This window comes from Alnus glutinosa, chromosome 1 (assembly GCF_958979055.1).
Source record: "Alnus glutinosa chromosome 1, dhAlnGlut1.1, whole genome shotgun sequence".
Taxonomy (NCBI): Eukaryota; Viridiplantae; Streptophyta; class Magnoliopsida; order Fagales; family Betulaceae; genus Alnus; species Alnus glutinosa.
This window is the reverse complement of record NC_084886.1, coordinates 7,699,664-7,720,792: the sequence shown is the minus strand read 5'-3', so window position 1 is coordinate 7,720,792 and position 21,129 is coordinate 7,699,664. Positions and strand designations below refer to the sequence as shown.

The following is a 21,129-nucleotide window of genomic DNA, read 5'->3' as shown; positions in this document are numbered from 1 at the left end:
TGGTTGAAAGGTCAATCCTTGAAATTATTTCGGTCCAATCCAATGCTTTTGTGTTTGTGGGACCGAGTAGTGTTCCATTGTTGGTTGCTAATATCTTTCTTTCTTGCCTCCTGTATATATATGTCAGCATTGACAAAGGATGTTTGTATTCCTTCTCCTGAGTTGCTAATTTGAACAACCATCAAAGCATTATTATGATATAAACAAGAGTCAAGACTCATGTCTTTTTCATTACTAGCTGAAAAAAAAAATGATAAGAATCTACAAAATTCAGACGGCGGGTCCAGCAGGGTGTACCAGAACAGAGGAAGACGGCAAGAATGTGGTTATAAACAATAGCAATTAGCAAGCACTAGAGTTTGGATACAAGACATCACTATAAGTGATTGATTACTTAATACATTTTATTATAGAGAAATAATTATTAAAATATTCACAAATATATAGTTTCCCTTTTTCACTCATTACAATCCAGTTAATGATAAGACAGACTTCCACTTCCCTGGGAAATAATTACAAGCACTTGCAGTCTTTCTGCACGCCGAAATTGACTACTAATTCCTTCGACAAGAAAAAGTAGAAAGCAAACTTGACCGGACCTGTTTTCCATCATATGATTGTTAATCCAGTGTTATCCACCAAAAGCTCCAGGATAAAGATACAAAAGTTGATCAAAATCACTAGTTTCAATTCTTCGAACATAAACTGAAAAAAGATGGAATTTTCCTCAATCTAACCTGCAACAGTCCAACTTAGCTCTCCCAGTTTATTAAAAGACTGACCATACAAATGTCTTTATCAGTAACACCACCAATAAAAAAGGTACACAACAGTCAAAAACACCCATTCCTCTGATAAGTTGAAGAAACACAGAATACAATATTCACATAACTTTCTTTTTCAGATTGGCATTCTACAGATTATTTATAAAACAAGTCCACAAGGAGTCGAAGGAAGAAAAAAAAAACGAAACAAAGGAATACACCAAATTCTACCCAACTCAACAGTTGGAACTTTGGCTGTTACCAAAAATATTTACAGCAATCCCTAATACCGTTGCTCCCAACAAGCAATCCTGCCTGCAAGAATACCCATAAACCAAACCTATCCTAACAATCCTTCACTCCCACAAACCTACAAAGTCTCTTATTATTCTTCTTTAGTCCTCTAGGCTCTCGGTCAAGCAACTACAGGAATCTCGATCTCAAAACTGGCACGAAGTACCAAGCCTCTGCCTCTGCCTCTGACCTATGGTCACAGACTTCCGTTTCCCAAAAGCTGGGTACAGCAGCTCTTGAAACCTCTCCAGAAACATTGCCCACTCATCCTCACTCATGTCTGCCAGCTTCACGAAGCTCATGCTTGCAGGAAGTTGCTCATTTGCACTCCTGTGTGCAGACGATGTACTCGATAAGTAGCCATTTTCAAGTTTTGCTCCAGTATGTTTCTGGTGCTTTTGATTCTTCTCGCCTAAAACAGTATACTTCAACGACATGGAAAGCTTTGAAATGGTTGGGATGCTTTCAGGAGCTGGCACATTTGCAATTCCCTCTTGCTCTTGTTCAACTTCACTTGCCTCATCCTCCTCCTTGATGCTTTCCTCTAGTGTAGATAGTGGACAGCGGCCATAACCACCCACCATTCCAGTTTGGAATGGTGCTCTTGTCATATAACCATCTAGTACGAGCTTTGCGGTAAAGTCTGGCTCCAGTTCCTCATAGTCTATATCAAATTGAAAATCCTCATTTGCAGAATCAGCTTTAGGGGATAACACCTCCTCTGCTAGCATCCTCCTTGCCTCCATGCACACAACCTCGAGTTCACTGGGTTCCTCCTCACCGCGGTGGAATTCCCTACTCATCATTTCGCCAATTTCAGCAAGGCAGAGACCAAAAGCAGCAGCCTCCTTGAGGAAAATGGTGCAGAGAACCAAGACCCGGAGACAAGCATCTCGAATCATGGGAAGCTCCATACGCAGCATCTCACAATCCCGGACTGGGTCAAGATTTTCTATATACTCAAGCTCATCCTCTGAAAATGGAATTGAAGACTGAGGCCAATGAATCCACTCAAAATATGGATCCTCCAAAGTTTCTGGCAGGCAAAGGCCATGATCAATAGGAATGAGCTCCACCTGACCAAACCTCCCAACACCATCAAGTTTTCTAACTAAAAGGTTTCCCGCATGCCTGTCCGTGTTAAAAATCCTAATGTCTAAGATCCCGATACGATGCACAGCCGAAACTGGGAAACTGGAGGTCCCATGATCACTGGCATCAAAATCATGTGGGATGTACTGTTGGAAAGACGCAATCTTGCTGACCAGCTTCTTCTTGTGAGGCTTATTCCCATTCACCCCATCATTGAGATTGAAGATTGAGTGAGTGATCTTCACAAGGGCAGTGGGAGGAACATTTGCAAAGTGTTCAGAGTCAAGAAGGTAAGCAGCAACTTCTCTGAAACCCGTCTCCCCAACCCGCACTGAACGCTTCAAACCCGGTTGCCCTAGAGCTTTGCCAACAAAGCCTTTTGGGTTGTTTGGTGCAAAAGGTTCTTCATCTGTAGGCTTCACAATTGCAACACTCTCACCTCTGCTATTCCTAAAATAGTATGCACCGCCAAGTCCACCGTGAACAAGAATTGGATCAACCCCTACCTTAATCGCCTTCACAATGTCCTTGACCAGTTGTTTCATTTTAACAAAGCGATTTGACCGACCTAATATCTCAATGGGACTGCTCTGATCTCTCTGCTGGATATCCCTCCCAGTGGGTGACAGGCAAGGGGTTGAGGAGCTTCTATGCATAAGGTTCCGTGTAAGAAGAAGAGGGCAATCATTTCGTACGGCAGTAAGGTCATTCTTCAGCACCATATCCCCAAAAATGAGTGAGCTCTCCTCGGTCGGGACATTAAGGGCAAGCTGCAACCTCCTCTTCACGGTATGAGCATTGTCACCGCGATCTAAGTCCATCCCCAAAACAAACCCAGCATCGGTTTGCACAAAAACTCGTCTCCTTCCAGCAGGCTGTCTCCCATCTGTTCCCCTGTTCCCATGGAACTCCCCGCTAAGCGGGCTCTTAAAGATTGCCACTGGCATCTGGGTCTGAACAGGGCTGTCCAATTCACGAGACATCAAACAAATAGAGAAACAGAACGTTCTCGCAGCCGGCAGCAGAGGTGGCAGTGGAAGAGATTTTCTTCCCTCCCAAGAAGACACCCAACTCCAAAGCCGACCGCGATCGTTCGAGAGCAAAGCAAGTCTTCCCAACAATCATCAATCAACAAACTCAAATTCAAATCCCACCCAAGATTCTCAAAAGAACCAAAACACAAAACAAACGGAGAAAAGAGATGTAGCTCAATACTAGCTACATCGCGTGAGCCATCGCGCCCAAATAATGCGAAAATCTGCAAAAGGGATTACAACTGGTTCAAAAATAATTCTAACCGTGTCAAATAGCACATAAATGGCCAAATCATATTAATAATCTGAATCTAAATTCGCAATTCGCTTAATTTGAACTAAGATCGACATAACCCTTCACCCATTTCCAAAACCAAAAAGAACCAAAAAAAAAAAAAAAAAATCAAATAAATAATAAAAAGATTTAGAACCACATAACGAACCGGTGCGCTACTGGTATTAAATAAGGCAGTCCCGAATCTTCGTCAACCAAAAAAACCATTCAGATCTCGGAACCGCAAATACATGCAGAACCTCTGTCGCACAAGAACCTTTGAGCATTTACTTGGATTAAAATTGAATCTATCTCCGAAACAAATCCTCTATAACTTGACCAAACACCAACTGCAGAAAACGTAAGGAAACTGCAAAAACCGGACACAAAAGCGGATACTTCGATAAAATCGTCGAAGCTACGTTTGGTCACGGAGAGAAATGTAAGAAAAAGGAATAGCTCAGGTGGCCCCAAATACAGCCTTTGTCCTTTGACTGCATTATTTCGATACCATCAGAACATGGAGATCTTCAGAATCAAATTGGAAAGAAAGCTATTTGTCCGTTTGTGGAGAAAACATCCGTTAACGTCGTTGAGCCCTCTGAAAACCTAAATAGAGAAAAGAAATGCTGGACAGACTTACCAGAATGAGAGATCTGAGCGGCACCGGCCGTAAGAGGACCTTTCAATTTGACGAAGAACCAAAAAGGAGCCAACGTACCGAGTCGGAGGAATCAGAAGGGTTCAAGGGCAAGGAATCGGTCCCAGTTGGCTCGGAGAAATTCTAGACCTCCAATCCACAAAGCCCTTTTGTCTCTCTGTTCCTGTCTTTGCTCAAGTGCTCTCTCTGCGCTTTCTCTGTGACTCGCTCTTTCCGTCTTCTTTCACTCGGTGCGTAACGCCCGCGGTTAAAAAACTAACCCTGGTCAGAAGCCTGACCACTCGCCCTCTCTCTCTTTCTTTCTCTCCGGTTTATACCTAGTTTGTGATTCGAAGGCTCTAGAACACGTAACTGGGGCCGCTGGATCAGGGAGCGATGAGGAAACCTGGGACGTCGGATGGATTTAACTGTGGGGATTGTGTGGGGAAGAGGACAGAGTCAGAGTGGGATGGGGTGCTGACGTGGAGATAAGGGATTGGACAATGACGTGGCGGGTCACCGTCGGGAGGGTTGGGGTTTGCAATTTTTGTGCCGATTCGATCGTCGACTAGTTCAATAGAATTGCCCATTCACCCCTGCTGCTCAAATAAATAGCATAATTTTTTTACAAATTGATTTATACAACTCAAAAATATAATTGATATGTGCTTCTCACATGTATTTTTAATAGCATTAATAAAAAAATATGTGATTCTTACATATTTAAATAATACATATTACTTTTATATGTAAGTTGTATGAAATTTCCTATAAATTAATTTGTAGAAAAGTTATGCCTCACATTCAAATACAAAAACATTTTTTTCCTTTCTTTCTTTCTTTTAAGAATAGCGAAGAGAGATTCATTAATAAAGAAAAAATTAAATTCAAACCATTGGTTCATGTGATAGAGTTCATGTCAAAAATAAATAAATAAATGTGATGGACTTAAATTACAAATCGTTCTCTCTCTATTATCAAAATTAATTTAGAGATTTTTGTGGTTGCCTTAATTAACAAATCACTTCCTATAGTCAAATTCCTTTAAGTGTCATGTCAGCGTCATTAATATGGCGACACGTGTTGATCATATATATAAAATACTTAAAAAATATTAAAAAAAAATTGAAGAGAGAAAATTGGTAGTTGCCGGTTGGACAGCCACCCCTAGATGCCTTGAGGCCACCCCCAGCCACCTCTGGGGGTATGCGCGACCCTCCATTGGCACTAACGTGACGCCTAAGGAAATTTGTCAAAATTTTTAACAGAACTTGACTCCGGGAAGTGATTTGAAATTTAAGCTAATTACAGGGATCTCTGAATTAATTTTGATACGAAAGTGAGCGATTTATAATTTAAGCCAACCACATGGACCAATGATACAATTTTTTATAGATTTAATGACATAAGTGCATAGCTAAAGCCTAAATCCTTATTGAGTAATGTTAGAGACTATCTTTTTATTATTCTTTTTTTTTTATCCTTGTAAATGAATATGACTTTTAAAAATCATTATTAGAATTATGATTGATCAATATTGAATTTTGATTCAATTGTGATAGCAAAAGCGCATCAATTTTAAGAGAATAAGAAGATAATCCCTAACATTACTCATCCTTATCACATGAAGGAAAAATATATCACCTCATCCATCCCTGTATTTTAGCACTTTTTAATACTTAGTCCACAATTACATTATGTTGATGTGGCATGGGTTGGTAGTCTTTGGATAATTCTTTATTTTTTATTTTTTTTTTAAAAAAAAAAGAGAAATATTAGATATACTCCTACTTTTAGACCCTCAACTCTCTGACGTGATAGTAAAAATCATCATTAAATTTTAAATAAATTATTATTAAATTTTGGGTCCGATAATAATTTCCGGTGTTACATTATACGTCTACTTGAAAATGTGAGTGCAAATGTGTAGCATTTCTTAAAAATAAAAAATAAAAATGAAGGCTTCAAACTCAAACCACGTCAGTATACTGTGATTTAATGTGAAGTATAGCACTATTATTATTATTATTTGGTCAAGTGTAAGGACAGCACTGGCCGGTGAGTGGTGAGGGACGGTGAGGTTCTTTGCGGTGACTGTGATCGTAGGGTTGGAATTAAGTGAAAGAATTGAATTGGTTACGTGCTCAGTGAAGGTTGAGCGGCAGGTGATTATTGCTGCCTTTTCGTTTTATTTATTTATTAATCTATAACAGGAAAAAAAATAAAATAAAAAAGGGATCCGACGGCTCATAACCTTGGATGGAAATGGCAAAAGATCCTCAGTTTCCCTAAATGGAATCATTGTCAGAGAGTAGGAGTGCACGTTATTGTTAGTACAGCAGTGGTGGAAACTGGAAAAGTGTAAGTTAGTGGTGTAAGATAGCATGAACTGACGCATTTGATATTTGTTCCCTTCGTGTAATACTTTGTTGATAATTCAGAAATAAGTAATATTATTAATCGTAGAAAATGGTCAGGAAAAAAAAATGAAAATATGAGTTTTATTCAACCAACGCTGAGTGGTTTCTTTACTTTTGGGGTTTCGAGAAAGCCACTCAACCAACCACTCGAGTACAATGCTTTCCATTGTTGTTGCTTTATGGATGTCCTATTTCTTTGTCCTTGCTTTTCTAGCCAATAAGATCAAACGGTCCTTTGCTTGCTAATATCTGTAAGAATCCCAATTATAAAAAATTAAAAAAAAAAAAAATAAAAAAAAAAAATGTAAGAATCCCTATTCATCAGTCTAGATTGCTTTTGACACGAAGTCTTAATTAGGTATAGATTTAGAGTGTTTTTGGCCCATTAATAAATAATAAGGCCTATCACGAAATGAATTACTCTTAAATAGCTTAATGTCATGTGAAGAGTAATATAACTTACTATTACTTTAAAATATATAATATAACTAGAAAAAATAAAAATATAAAATAAATCCGATGTTTAATATCTATTAAATAACTAATCAAAATAATGAGAGGAATAGACGGGACACATTTAATTTAAATCTAAGTTAAAAGTATAAACTGGCTGGTAAAACTGTAAAAATATAACCAGATTAGTGCGATCGCAAGATTTCCCATAATAACCCTCAGTAAATCACATTTAGGATTCAGCCAATCAACTTGTCTTAACTTGCTATGATTTGTTGAAGTCAAGATAGTGGTAATTATTAAATACGAAAGCTTGACCAGTCTTGTAAAAGTAAAAATGCTTGAGCGATATAATTGTCATTAATTAAGTGGAAGTTTCTTCACAAGTCGGATGCATGAAACTTTTTTCTTTTTCTTTTTTTTTTTTTTAATTTTTTTAAAAAATAAATATAAATAAACAATTGAAAACATAAAACATTCTAAACTATTTTCATATTCACGTCGTATTATAACATTTTTTCAAACAAAAACCACTAACTAAAAAGCATTAACAAAAGTTACAAATAAGCAATAGATGGCATATTTGCCGTTTGGTTGTATTATTTGTACACACTTATCTTGTACACAAATTATACACACACTCACAATGGGTATACAATGTAAATGTGTACAAATATCATTTTCCTATGCTGTATAACCATTATTTCTTGTCATACTTGATAAAGTTTAGGGTTAATTACTCTTTTAGTATATGTGGTTTAACGCGACATCAATCAGACCCCTCAATTTCAAAACTATCATAGATGATATTTTGTAGACATATGATAAACGCAATTAGTACTTTCATTCATGTTTTGACGAATATTTTAACGGTTCGACATGTCAAACCAATCAGCAATTACCATGTATCTCATATAGTTAGGCCACCTCCATTTTGCCCAAGGGGGTGGCTTGAGCCACTATATATATATATATATATAATATTAATAGGACACATGAGACACGTTGCAATTGTCGGTTGATTTGATGTGACACATTTTTAAAATATTGGATGGAACATAGACAGAACTACCAACAACGTTTATTAGATGTCTATAAATGCCATTTGCAATATTTTTGAAATTGAGAGATCTGTTTGATTTCATGTTAAACCACATGTCTGTAAAAATGATTTAATTCTAAAATTTATTGTAGTGTGTTAGTCACAGCCAAATAGACAAACTTTTTTGTCTATTGTATAGTCGTGCTTGAACAAAATATACCATTGTTCGAACAGCACATGTCAAACACATTTAATATGCACTGAATTGTATCACGTCACGCCTCACTTAACCTGCACAATTTTTATTACGTGGATTATGACCCGAACCCGATTAGTTCAAACTCAAACTTTATATTTTCGTGTCGTGTTCGTGCCAGGTTCGCAGGTCGTGTCAAAAATTACCAACTATAAATCAGTCTACATTAACAAACCTAAATGTTGCGATAAATTTCAAAAAAAATTAAAATGAAGGATGAGATGACCCCCTAAAAAGATAAGAGATAACTAATTCGATTTGTAAATGTATTTCAAGAACTAGATGAAAGTGCCCGGATATGGATAAGGGAGTAGTCTATTTTTATTTTATTTTATTTTTTCCACTAAAAACATAAATAGTTGTCGCATGTAATCCGGTGGTCCATTTAAACATTTATTGATGATATTTAAAAAAGAAAAAAAATATATATATATAAAAAAGTGGTTGAGTCTTTTGATAGGGTAACGGTTAATTTGAGGAATAGTTACCGCCAATAAACAAACTAGATGATGTCTCTGTCTTTATTATACAAAATAATTATAGAGCTGTCCAATCAAATTTTCACCGGCCGTGTTAAGGATATGATAATAAATTTCACGGAGGGGTTGAACTCATCCTTAATTAGTTTTTTTATTAGAAAATTGGACAATGAACTAATATTAATTGAAGATGACTCAGTTATACATCTATATGCTTATTTTGACATCTATACTATAAATAAATATTTTATTTTTTGGATTTTTTTAATAAGTGATTTTGTAACATGGTGTTAAAAATATGTGAATATGTAATTTTGTGACAATACAATGATATCCACATGTATAACTAATCCATTTAACTTCCTCAACTACCTTTTACTTTCCACCCACTCTTCCTTTCTATTTCAAAGTTTTAATAAATCAATTTTTAGTACAGTTGGAATAAGAGAGTCAGATAGTAAATGTGATCGTTACAAATAGAATCAGAATCAAATAGCAACGTACGCTAGATATAACTAATCAATTTAACTTACTTAACTAGCTTTTACTTTTCAACCGCTCTCCCTTTCTATCAAAGTTTTAATAAATCAATTTCTAATAAAGTTGGAATCAGAGAGTTGGGTAGCAATTATGATCGTTACAAATAAAATTATAGTCAAATAGCAACGTACGCTAGGTATAACTAATCTATTTAACTTACACAACTAGCTTTTACTTTCCACCCGCTTTCCCTTTCTCTCAAAGTTTTAATAAATCAATTTATAGTAAAGTTGGAATCAGAGAGTTGAGTAGCAATTATGATCGTTACAAATAAAATTAGAGTCAAATAGCAACGTACGCTAGGTATAACTAATCTATTTAACTTACACAACTAGCTTTTACTTTCCACCCGCTTTTCCTTTCTCTCAAAGTTTTAATAAATCAATTTCTAGTAAAGTTGGAATCAGAGAGTTGGGTAGCAAATATGATCGTTACAAATAGAATTAGAGTCAAAGAGCAATGTACATTAGGTATAACTAATCTATTTAACTTAGTCAACTAGCTTTTACTTTCCACCCGCTCTCCCTTTCTCTCAAAGTTTTAATAAATCAATTTTTAGTAAAGTTGGAATCAGAGAGTCGGGTACCAAATGAAATCGCTATAAATAGAATCATAGTCCGGTAGCAACATACACGAGGCAGTAAAGTCCACTTTCAGTTAATAAGTAAACAATGTAAGACTTAGTATCTATAAATATTTTTATAAATTACACATTTTATGTAGGCTACTCATATTCATAATAACCTTCCTCTCTCATGAAAAGTGCTTTCCGAAAACCACTAGGCGGACAAATAGAAATTTGATCCCTATAATTTACCACTTTAATTATCAAAAAGCTTTATTGGTTTTCAAAAGTGACAAATTTGATTAACCTTTTTTTCACCTTTATCAAAATAATCGGTCCATTTATCGTTTTTTTTTAAAAAAAAAACCTAATGAAATTTTTGTCACGTATACAAAAAGTGCACATAAGACCTATAAAACATACATGTATATTCTTGCCATATCAACGTATCCCTTAAAAGATTAAAAAATTATAAAAAAAGAAAAGAAAAAAGGAAGTACGGTAATGGAAGAAAATTCCCTCCGCGAGGGTTGGGGTGGGTCATCTTGAAACCTTACCGCCACATATTCTTGGGATTTTCTTCGTCACCATCCTCTCTCTCTCTCTCTCTTCTTTCTTTCTTCCTTTCTTTTAATTTTTGTGTTTTTAAAAAGGGTAAAAGTTGATATGCTAAGAATGTACTTAATTGTGAGTTGTGACAATGTTTTATAGGATCTTATGTGACTTATTATACACCTGGAAAAAAAAATTGTTAGTTTTTTAAACAATAGATATATGGATGGATCATTTTAATAAATGTAAAAATTAAACATGGAGACCAAAGTTGTGACTTTTGAAAGTCCAAAGAGAATTTTGATAAGGGGATAACTACACGAATTACATTTTTATTTAAGTTGATTATTATAGAATAAACATTCGAAATGGGGTGAGTTATTTTATTGTAATATATATATACATATATATACATATATATATATATATATATATATATAAGGTAAGAGATATGATATTTTGTCACTCCAAGACACAATTTTTGACCACCTTACCCATGCGGCAAAGTAGTCTCCTAGCTAGCTTTATGGTTTTTTTTATAAAAAAATTAAAGAAAGTAGAAGTAAAAGTTGCCACGTGAACGAAGGTAATCAGATGTTGTGTCTTGGGATGACAATGTATCATACCTCATAAGATAATTAGTTGAGTACTATATATTGATAAACCTAAACACACAAAAAAAGAAAAAAGAAAAAAGAAAAAAAAAACATGGTCTTTTCGGGTTATTTTCTTATATGTGGAGGCTGTGGAGCCCATGTGTACCTTATGCATAATTTCATAAATCTAATGGTAATTTTGAAAAGTGAACGAATAAGAGTAAGACTTCTAAAAGAAATGAATAAAGGAAAAGTATACATAACTCTCTCAAACTTCCATCTCATTGTCAATGTCCCCTTATAAATTACCAAAAAATATCAATATCCTCCTAATGACAAAATTACCCTTCATAAAATTATTAAAATAAAATAAAAACTAAAAAAATTATTAAAAAATAATATAAAATAACAAAAATTTTATACAAAAATAATAAGAACTGTTTTTTTTTTAAAAAAAAAAAATCAGTTATTTTTTCGTCTGTTTTTTTTTTTTTAGAAAAAATTATTTTTATAATTTTCAATTATTTTTTTTTGTTTCTTCTTTAATTTCTTTAATTTTTTTTAGTTTTTTTTCAAATTTAAAAGGATATTTTTGTCTTATTAAAAAAAATTTAAGGTCATTTTTGTCTTTTTGTTGGTCTTAAGGGGGACATTGATATTTTTTGGTAGTTTGAGGAGGATATTGACATAATTGATAGTTTTGGAAGACATTGACAATTAAATAGTAATTTTAAGGAGAATATGTGTACTTTTTTTCACTGAATTATTAAAAAAAAAATATATTCTTAAATAAGAGATATTTTAGTTAACCATTTAAATATTTCTTAAATATAATATTGGTTGGTCAAACTTACCTTTGATTTTGCTTTGCACGATGATTACAGAAGTGGGGTACGTGCACGACGGCACATGGGAGGTGACGGTGTTGTTAACACTTTCTGATCTCTCAGGAACCCATCTGCCCCACTAAATCATTAATCATTACGGTCCAGAACATGCCCTCGATCTGTTTGTTTTAAGATAAATCAGCTTGATTGATTAGTAACCTACACGTGGAAATTCTATTCAAGGGCTATGATCAGATCGGTTTGATCTTAGTACGTAGGGTTATCCTAAGAGTAGAGGTCACTGATCCCAGTACTGTCCGGTCACTGATCCCACTGTATCATACAGTCAACAAAACCCCAAGACCGGTGCATGCATGTGATGGTGACTTGCGGGATTGTATTATCCGACCTCTCGGTATTTTCCTGCCACGTGTTCTTGTCCCCATTTTATTAACTTTTACAAACCAACCAGTGTTCGTACGCATTAAGAAAATTTTTTTGTTCTCCGTGCCCCTCTCCTTCGGCCCTCGGTTTGGATAAAAGCGAATAATATATATATATATATATATATATATATATATTGTACCCTACTTCTTGGACCAACTCTACACTGAAAGAATGCATTGAACACAATTTCGAGGTCGGAAGAGCAATTGATAAGAGAGAGAGAGAGAGACCAGACGTTATCCTCTTCGGTGGTTACATTTTAGGATTTTCATAATTATCAATTGTTGTTAGCGTCCTAATTAACTGTCGGATGACTCAGATTAGTTTTTATGTTTTTTTAAAAAAATTAAAAATTAATTGAGACTATTATATCAATCTTTATTTTAATAAAAACATAACTTATAGCATGCATTACTCATATACTAATTTTTAAAATTTAGTAAATACATCTATATTATTGAGGAAACTCGTGGGGTATTAAATAGTCTTTATCGGTGAATGGCTGCTTTTGTTAGGCGTATTGCCAATGGCGCTGCCCATAGTCTTGCGAAATTGCTGATCTACTTTAAAAAAAAAAAAAAAAAAAAAAAATCTCAAAATATAGGTTTGTGTTCAAGTATTAACCCACACAAAGGACCATACACAATATGGACCAGAATTACTGGAATCTAAGATCTGTTCATGAAGTAATTCTTATAAAAGAGTTGCAGTTGTTGGAAAAATGGAATTTTATTTTTTATTAGAGGTTTATTAGGTTGTTGAACTATATAATATTCTTCTTTTACCCCTACTTGGCTACTTGTTACATATTGACAAAAATTTCAATTACTTATTTTAATAAGGTAAAAAAAAGAAAAATCGAGTCATATTTATATACAATAAAAATATTTTAGTTAGTTACGTACACGTCTACATGCACAGAGAATCTAGAATTTAAGGTTGCATTGGTTTTGGTGTAAAATTGTTTGCGAAATTATTATCCCCTAAACCAGGTGGGCTTGAAGGAGGCCCTTGGATGTGTGCTCGGATTATTTCTACGCATAGGTTGGATATGACCAAAATCACCAGTATTTATTAGGATCTCCAACATTTATTGATTGGCCAACTCAGATCAGAAATCTTATCAGGTGTCAGTATCGAGCCTCATGCCTAATATCTGGCCATCTAATCAAGCTTCAGAAATATCATAATTAGTTACTATTTATACTTTACAATCAGCAATTGAATCTTTTTACGGTACATCTTAACAAATGAGAAGAGGCTATATATATATATATAAAAGCATAACACTCAAGAGGTAAGGAGACATATGATCTAATATGGTATTTCCTCTTTTTCACTCTCTTTACTGACTTGAGTGTCGGAGGAGGCTCTACCGGCATGCATTTGTTGTCTTGCAGGTCACAGGTAGAGGGATCGTACCAATCTGAAGCTGCCACGTCACCATAACCAGAAAATGCACCAACAAAAATGTTTGTCAACAAAAATGTTTTATTTATTTTTCAATGTTGATGCAGTTGAAAAAAATTAAAATTATGATTAATGGAAAATAATTTCTAGAATATTAGAATGACAATTTGTTTTTTTCATTTTCTTACAATCCTTCCGGCCAATACGGTTAACGTAACCCCAATCCTAATTTCATTATTATTGTTGGTACAGTTTCCGGTATGGTGTGGATCTGCACGTTCCTTTGATGTTCTTCACGCTTCTCAATAACTATGCAAAACAACAAAACCTAGGGACCCTTCCGGGGGTCCCGCTTCGATGCCTAAGTTAGCTTCTGTGAGAAAATAATGCTTTATGCATAAAAACTGAGTCTTAGTTTATACCTGGGGTATGGGCCTATTTATAGGCATAGAGGTGGAGTCAAACCTGGATTAGGACTCCTGCTCCTTGTTGATCTAGAACTGCTGTCCGAGTTCTAATTGGACTTCAATCCTTTACTAGACTTCTAATTGGATATCTTCTTAGACTTCCAATCTGATATCTTCTTAGACTTCTGATCTGACATCTTCTTACACTTCTGATCTGATATCTTCTTAGACCTCTGATATGATCATTATTCTTATCTTATCATTATTCTTATCTGTTTGGACCTATTTGACTTTTGAATCTTCTCTTTGGATCGGGTTGAGTGGGATTTATCCCTAACAATTATTATTATTATTTTCTTTTCATATATGATCACTGCCAAGACCTCAGGAAACCCTAAATGCAGAAATTGTATGATAGCGACCAGATGCAAGGTACTTGGATTTTTCTAAGCTGATGCATTGTACAGTTATATAGCTAGAAATCACAGCAGACAAATTCGATATATATATATATATATATATATATCCAGACAAAACTATGAGGGGTGGAGCAAGTGACTTCTGTACGGAAACAGACAAATCTGTTATATCATGATTCGCTGAAAAAATGCAAAGCTTCAAACGGAATTATTCTGTGGGCGGTGGAGGCGCACATGGATTCTACTCGATCTACGTACGGGTCAGGAGGTGACTACACTGACTCAGTTTTTTTTTTTTTTTTTTTTTTGATGACTAGGTTAGGTTCCTGAACAACGATAACAAACGGTTTCCAAATGTATATGTTGTGGGGTTTATATATTGCATGACCGAGACCTTTTTCATAACGTTGCTGTGATCGTAAGGAAGCTGCTGCATATATCCTATGAACACAATCAATGTCCGAATTTAGCGGGCAGCGGGCAGATGACGATGTCTAAATTTACCTGTAATACGGTAACGAAATTATACGGTTCACCACCGACAATTTTTATTTTTTATTTTTTTTAATTATTTACTCAAATTTAAGAGAATACGGATAACTAATTATGAAATACTGTACTATTTATGATATATACACTTGACGGGACAAGTGGTTGATTCGAATTTTTATTTGGTCATGTGGGTCTCATAAATGGTATTTCATAATTACGTACTAAATTCTTTTAAATTTGAACAAATAATTGTAGATAATCTTGATCCAAGATTTCCAGCAATTTGCTACATTGAAATTAAGAGAGCTTATATGAGACCTACTTATCCGAGTAGATGGTTGAGTAGCTGAAAAGTTATTTTTGGACAAATAAATCATGTATGAGAGAACCCTCTTACACTGTTTTATCGGTAGAGATATATTATTTGCACACAATTTATGTATAGACACAACGCCTTTTGGAAATTTTAATTTTAATTTTTTTTAAAAAAAAAAACAAAACACAGAGCCACGTCGAATTGTGTGTACAATTTGTATGCAAATAACATAAGATTATAATCCTTTATAATCACCGATTCGAATTTAAAAAATTCAAATAAATAATTGTAGGCGATTATAATTCAATAGCATATCAAGATTGACACCATTTGTCAATCCTCCAGCCACACACCCTGTTGTCGCCTTCCGTTTGCCTTTGATTTGCGGCCTTCGACGACCTTGTACCACTGCAAAAGAGCCACCTTGTACCACTGCATGAAAGCCATTTTCAACGGGATGATCCCTTTATGAAAGCCCATCTGTCTCTTTTTCATGGCCATGCTTGTCTTCACCCGAGGTTTTCTACTGATCACCAGGACCGAGCTTCCCTATTATAGGTATTGCTTTGTACAGTATCCAAAGCTTTGACTTTGCAGAAAGTAAAAGTAAGGCTGTTGGTAGCCAGGCCCATTACCTTCCCGAGCAGCCCAAATTGATGATGTTCCTAATTGATCGAAAGAAGATATTTATACACGCAGGGTACACGTATAATAAAGTGGACTGTCATGGTCCTAATGATTTTGGTCTGGTAGGCTGGTAGCATAGTTGCTATCCACAGTTGTTGCTACCAATCCATGGACTTCATCTCAGACCAAAAAGGAAAAGTTTGATAGATAAATTCCTTGTATTTAGTGATGATTAACATTATATAGTCAAAATGATCTTTGGCTTTAGCTTCAAGCCAAAGTAATAAAGCAAACTTCATATCACCTGTCAAATAACCGCGTATTTGCATTCAAACACGTATTTCAGTTTTGTCAAAAACAAACAAAAACACGACATAAACTGTGGTTTAACCCGTCCTTAATCAATTTATATAGAACATAGAGTTGTAACCCTGAGAAAAATAGAAATAAAACACTCGGTCGTGATGTCATTTAAACATGCGATGAAAACCATAAAACTCATTTTCGGCCGGTCACCGTCAGGTTGACACTTCATTCGGGCACATTGGGAATTGAATAAGTATTGAGGATGGTGCAACACCTCGTTCGGATGCAGATAGATCGAATTAAGGTCCAACTGATCGAGACTCTCAGGAACATCTTTTGTATTTATCTTGACAGCCCATTTTAACATAGTAAACATTGAAATTGAAAAATCTTCGTGACATACGAATTTGTAGCCCTTTTAATAAGGTTTCCAACGCCACCAAAATTGTTTTGGTCCTACGTACATTAGAATCTCAATATATGACCTTTTTACTATTACGATTGGTTTGTTTAAAAACTGGCATGCAATCATGCATCACCTTCTTCCCTTGGTATTTCTTTCTAGCTAGAGAACTGTAAACGTGTGCGCTGAAAATGAGTGCTCACGCCAAGCATGACAATATATGCAGCATGTGCCAAGGACCATTTCAGCTAACATATTAATAATACGAGGTCAACGTAAATTGTCCGTGGACAGACACGGCCAAACAGTTGAATTTATTGTTAATATTCCAACCTAATTGCTTGGATCTTTCCCTTTGAGTTTGAGCTTTGAACTTTCCCCAAGTTTATCGTAACCATCAAGAAACCTGAGCTTATATAATGGCAAAGATGAATTTCACAGAGCACAACTACAAGCAATCACATCGCTTTAATATTTGCAGCTGAATATATACGGCTTTCCTTAATTTCAAGTGTTTCAAAGACTTGGTCGGTCGATCGATCTCCATTATTTTCTTCTTGCACTAAATAATTATTCGAGTGAAAAGACATTCTTTTCTCCTTGGTCTTGCTGGAGTTATATATATATTGCGAGATGAGCAAGAATAATAAAGAGAGTCCATGCTCCTCTTCAATCTTCAATTCATTCGCTTCTTCAATATGCTTCTGTGCCTCCGGTGAAGGTGAAAAGATAAAGAGCATGAAAGCTGGGTCACCAGGAGGGCCAGAGGCCACCATGGTTGCTGCGGCTAAACATTTCTCTTCTGCTCATAAAGTCCGGTTAATATAGTATTAGAGAATATATTTTTTTATATAATTGTGATTGGATTTGGTAAAAGAATATATGCGATTGATTTGATTGTAATCAGATTTGATGCTAATCAAATCACATTGATTTGATTACCATATTTATCTACCACGATTTTTCTATAAATAGGAGTCATGCATTGTAAATATATCAAGTTAATGAGCACAATGTAACTCTTATATAAGGGTAAATTGTAACTGTGAACGTAAATGTCTTACACCAAATTGAATTATCCTTAAATTATTTGTATCTCTTTTCTCTTTTGCTTCCGCCATTATTCTCGTATTTTAGACTTACTTGTTTAGTTGTTTAGTCCAGCTGTTCCTGCAGGAAAGCAATTAAGCAAACATAACCTAGTTAACATTATATCATGATCAATTAATTTAATTATCTAATCATTAAGCCCGGGATATTTTTATGTGCTAGGGTGTAGTTGTTGAGATGGGCTGAAAAGCCTAACTGGGTATGGACCGTACCACCTACCTTCTAGAATGGGTTTCTTAGCAGGCCCAGTGAATTTGGACCGGATCCATCAACCTTCGTAACACCAAAAAGGGAACGAAAACGTGTTTTGCTTCGATCCCTTTAACCGCTAAAACAGTGGTTGATTTACCTTTTCTTTTTTTTTTTCTTTTTTTTTTAAGGGAACATGTAGTCATTCCATTAAAAGGGTAACAAAATTACAGTCAAACAGAGTCAAAACTCGACTCAAGACCATTACAGGGATTCAGAAAAGGACAAGTACCCATTACAGTTACCCTAAAACACAGATTATATCAACAGTTGCTACAAAGAAGCCAAGCCAACAGAAAGGTGCCTCTGCGTTGACATATGAACCTCTACTTGCACTATAGAGTCGGTCACAAATAATCTGTACTAAAAAGCAATGACAAGGCTAAATCCAACTCAAAGCACACTGTCAAATACAATCTGTCAAATACAAGGAAAACACCCAAGACAGAAGCTACCGGCAGAATAATGCACCATCGGAGACGACACCACTGGGAGACTCTAGCCTCCACTGGAAACAACCCAGTGAAAAACCAAAACCTCTCTTAGTCCTAAAAGGGCTAAGATAAGAAGCAAAAACCGGGAGGAGGGAGGTTTGGAACCTCCCTTCCCCGGCCAAGGACACCACTGTTAGGGGGATTATTCGTATATGTATAATGTGATTATTATTTGTATTTTTGCAGTTATTATTTGTTATTTGCATATGAGGTAATTAATAGGCATTTTGGACTACTATCTAAATTTTTGAGCAAAATTAAATAATGTGATTATTACTGTATGCAACTTTAAATAAATTAATATTTCACTTGTTAAATAATTCACGATTATCAGTCATAAAAATGTCATTATCTCATAGAGTAATGCACTCTATGAGATTTTGATTACCCAAAAAAAAGAAAAGAAAAATTAAATGTAGTAAGTTATAACTTTAAGATGATAGTAAAAAAAAACTTAACATAACTTAATGCGATTATTAACTGTATCCGCATACCTTAAAATTAATATCCGCATTTGCACATGTGAATAATAATTTTTACTAATCATATCTGCATAAGCAAATAGCAAATAATAAATCCTACTTGCATGTTATTATCTACTTACGTTTTCACCTCTAATTTCTATTTTCATAAAGAGTAAAGACTTGTATATGCAGATCTAGTCATAAAACTATGGAAAATTGAGTTGAACTTTAATTATATGACTGTTTGAAGTGGTGCCTCTACCAACCCAAAGACCATCTGGAAAAAATTAAAAATTGAAAATACAGGAATTTATTTTTCAGCTAAATTTAGGTTTGCTTCCCAAAATACCTAAGCGATTCGCATATATATACCAAAAGGTGCAGCCAATATTCCTCGGTGCTAACAAAGAACCTTCTTAATAAATTCTTAAAATTTTATTAGTCAAAATAGTTAAAAATTACTTTTATATTTTAGTCATATATTTTTTTAAAGCATTCTCAACAGCATCACCATTTTAGCTATCTACTATTACTATTCCATTTAAATAATATTTTTCAAAATAAAAGTTGTATGATGCATGGGAGATAAATAAAAACAAAAAGAAAAAAAAAAAGAGATAAAGTTTTAATATATATATATATATATATATATATATATATATATATATATATATATATATATATATATATATATTCCCTTTTATATAGAGTTGGTGAGTGAACAATGCTCACTATTGTTGATGAGTACTGTTCACTCACCAATTTTATTTATTTTTTTACCAAATTGATAAGGTTGCTGGAGAATTATTTTGGACAATTTCACCATATTGGCTCACCAAAATAACAAAAAAAATAATTTGATGAGGCTAGCCTCGTTTGGTTCGCAAAATAAACCTTTGAAATAGAATAACTATTCCATAAGAATATTCATTACTTTATTTGGTAAGAGTTTATTCTTTTGAATAGTTGGAATAACTATTCCTTTATGAAGATGAATATCTATTCCTCTAAAAAATGAGAAGAATGGCTATTCCTAAAGAAATAGACTACATTTTTCAGAAAAAAACTACTCGTTATTTTCTATCTTCTTTCATTTTTATTTTTTTTTAAAAAAAAAAGAAAAGAAAAAGAAAAAGATATTGAAACCCCCATTTACAGCTGGCTGACCGGCCAGCCAGCCAACCACATATAGAGTAGGGGGTGGTGCTATCAGCCTTGGACCATTTGGGGGTGGCCGACAACCCCAATGGGTGGTCGGCCACCGCCCACCCACTAGTTTTTTAAAAGTTTTTTTATTTTTTTTTGGGTTTTTCTATTTTTTTTTTATTTTTGGTGTTTTTTTTTTTTTTTTTTTTTTTTTTTTTATATATAGTAATTTTTATTGGATTCCATTTAAAGTATATGAGTTGTTACCAAACTAAAGAGTAGGAATAGTTATTCCATTCCACTCTATTTTATTCATGGTAATAATTAACTATTCCATTTTTCAATAAAATATTCATTCTGCAAATCAATGGAATATTCATTTTGCAGACCTATGGCCACCAATATAATATACATAGTCCCTCCCATGTGTCTTGTATTATACACAAATTGTGCAATTAATAATCACTTGTCTAAAAATTTATAAGCTTCACATAAATTAGGATCTCTTGGGATTTCTTACTTGAATTATTTGGAATTCGATCAGGAAATGAGAATGGGGTGTAAGGTTCAGGTGCCTCGAGTAGGTGGGCCCCAACCTCCGGTTGATTGGAGCACCCGGGCTTGCACCCCTCTCTCTCTCTCTCTCATTTTCCCTTAAATTCCGATAAAAATTTCTAAAAAAATCATGGTTTGCCAACATTTTCTATAATCCACGATCCTATTAGGAAATTAAGAAAGGAAAATGATTTTCTACATAAAATCAATTTTTGTTTTTGGGAAAAGTAAGGGAATATATGCAAATAACTTCAAATACTAAAAGATCTCCAACATTAAGGTGTCGAGAATATTGTTGAAATTTTAAAATATTAGTAAAATCAATAGGATGTGACAATAATCGTAAATATCGACCAATTTTTTCCCGTAATAAAATATTATATATTTTTTTCAATATATCATTTGGGAAATATCCAATGTATCATCCTATATATTTTATTTCTTTTCCTTGATGAT

The 21,129-nt window shown here is 34.4% G+C and overlaps 1 protein-coding gene across 2 annotated transcripts; it reads right to left on the bottom strand.

Annotated features, from left to right (window-relative positions):
* Positions 1 to 882: 882 nt before the first annotated feature.
* Positions 883 to 4,412, bottom strand: LOC133870001 (phosphatidylinositol 4-kinase gamma 5-like). 2 transcript variants are annotated; one of them, XM_062307068.1, is made up of 2 exons: positions 3,628 to 4,412; positions 883 to 3,408 (listed from the first exon to the last, which is right to left on the bottom strand). In XM_062307068.1, exon 2 carries the CDS (start codon positions 3,131 to 3,133, stop codon positions 1,205 to 1,207), a length of 1,929 nt encoding a protein of 642 aa, XP_062163052.1. In that variant the 5' UTR covers positions 3,134 to 3,408; positions 3,628 to 4,412; the 3' UTR covers positions 883 to 1,204. The 2 variants fall into 2 exon arrangements, with proteins under 2 accessions (XP_062163052.1, XP_062163051.1); XM_062307067.1 differs by having other exon boundaries at positions 4,102 to 4,412.
* Between the last annotated feature and the right edge of the window lie 16,717 nt (positions 4,413 to 21,129).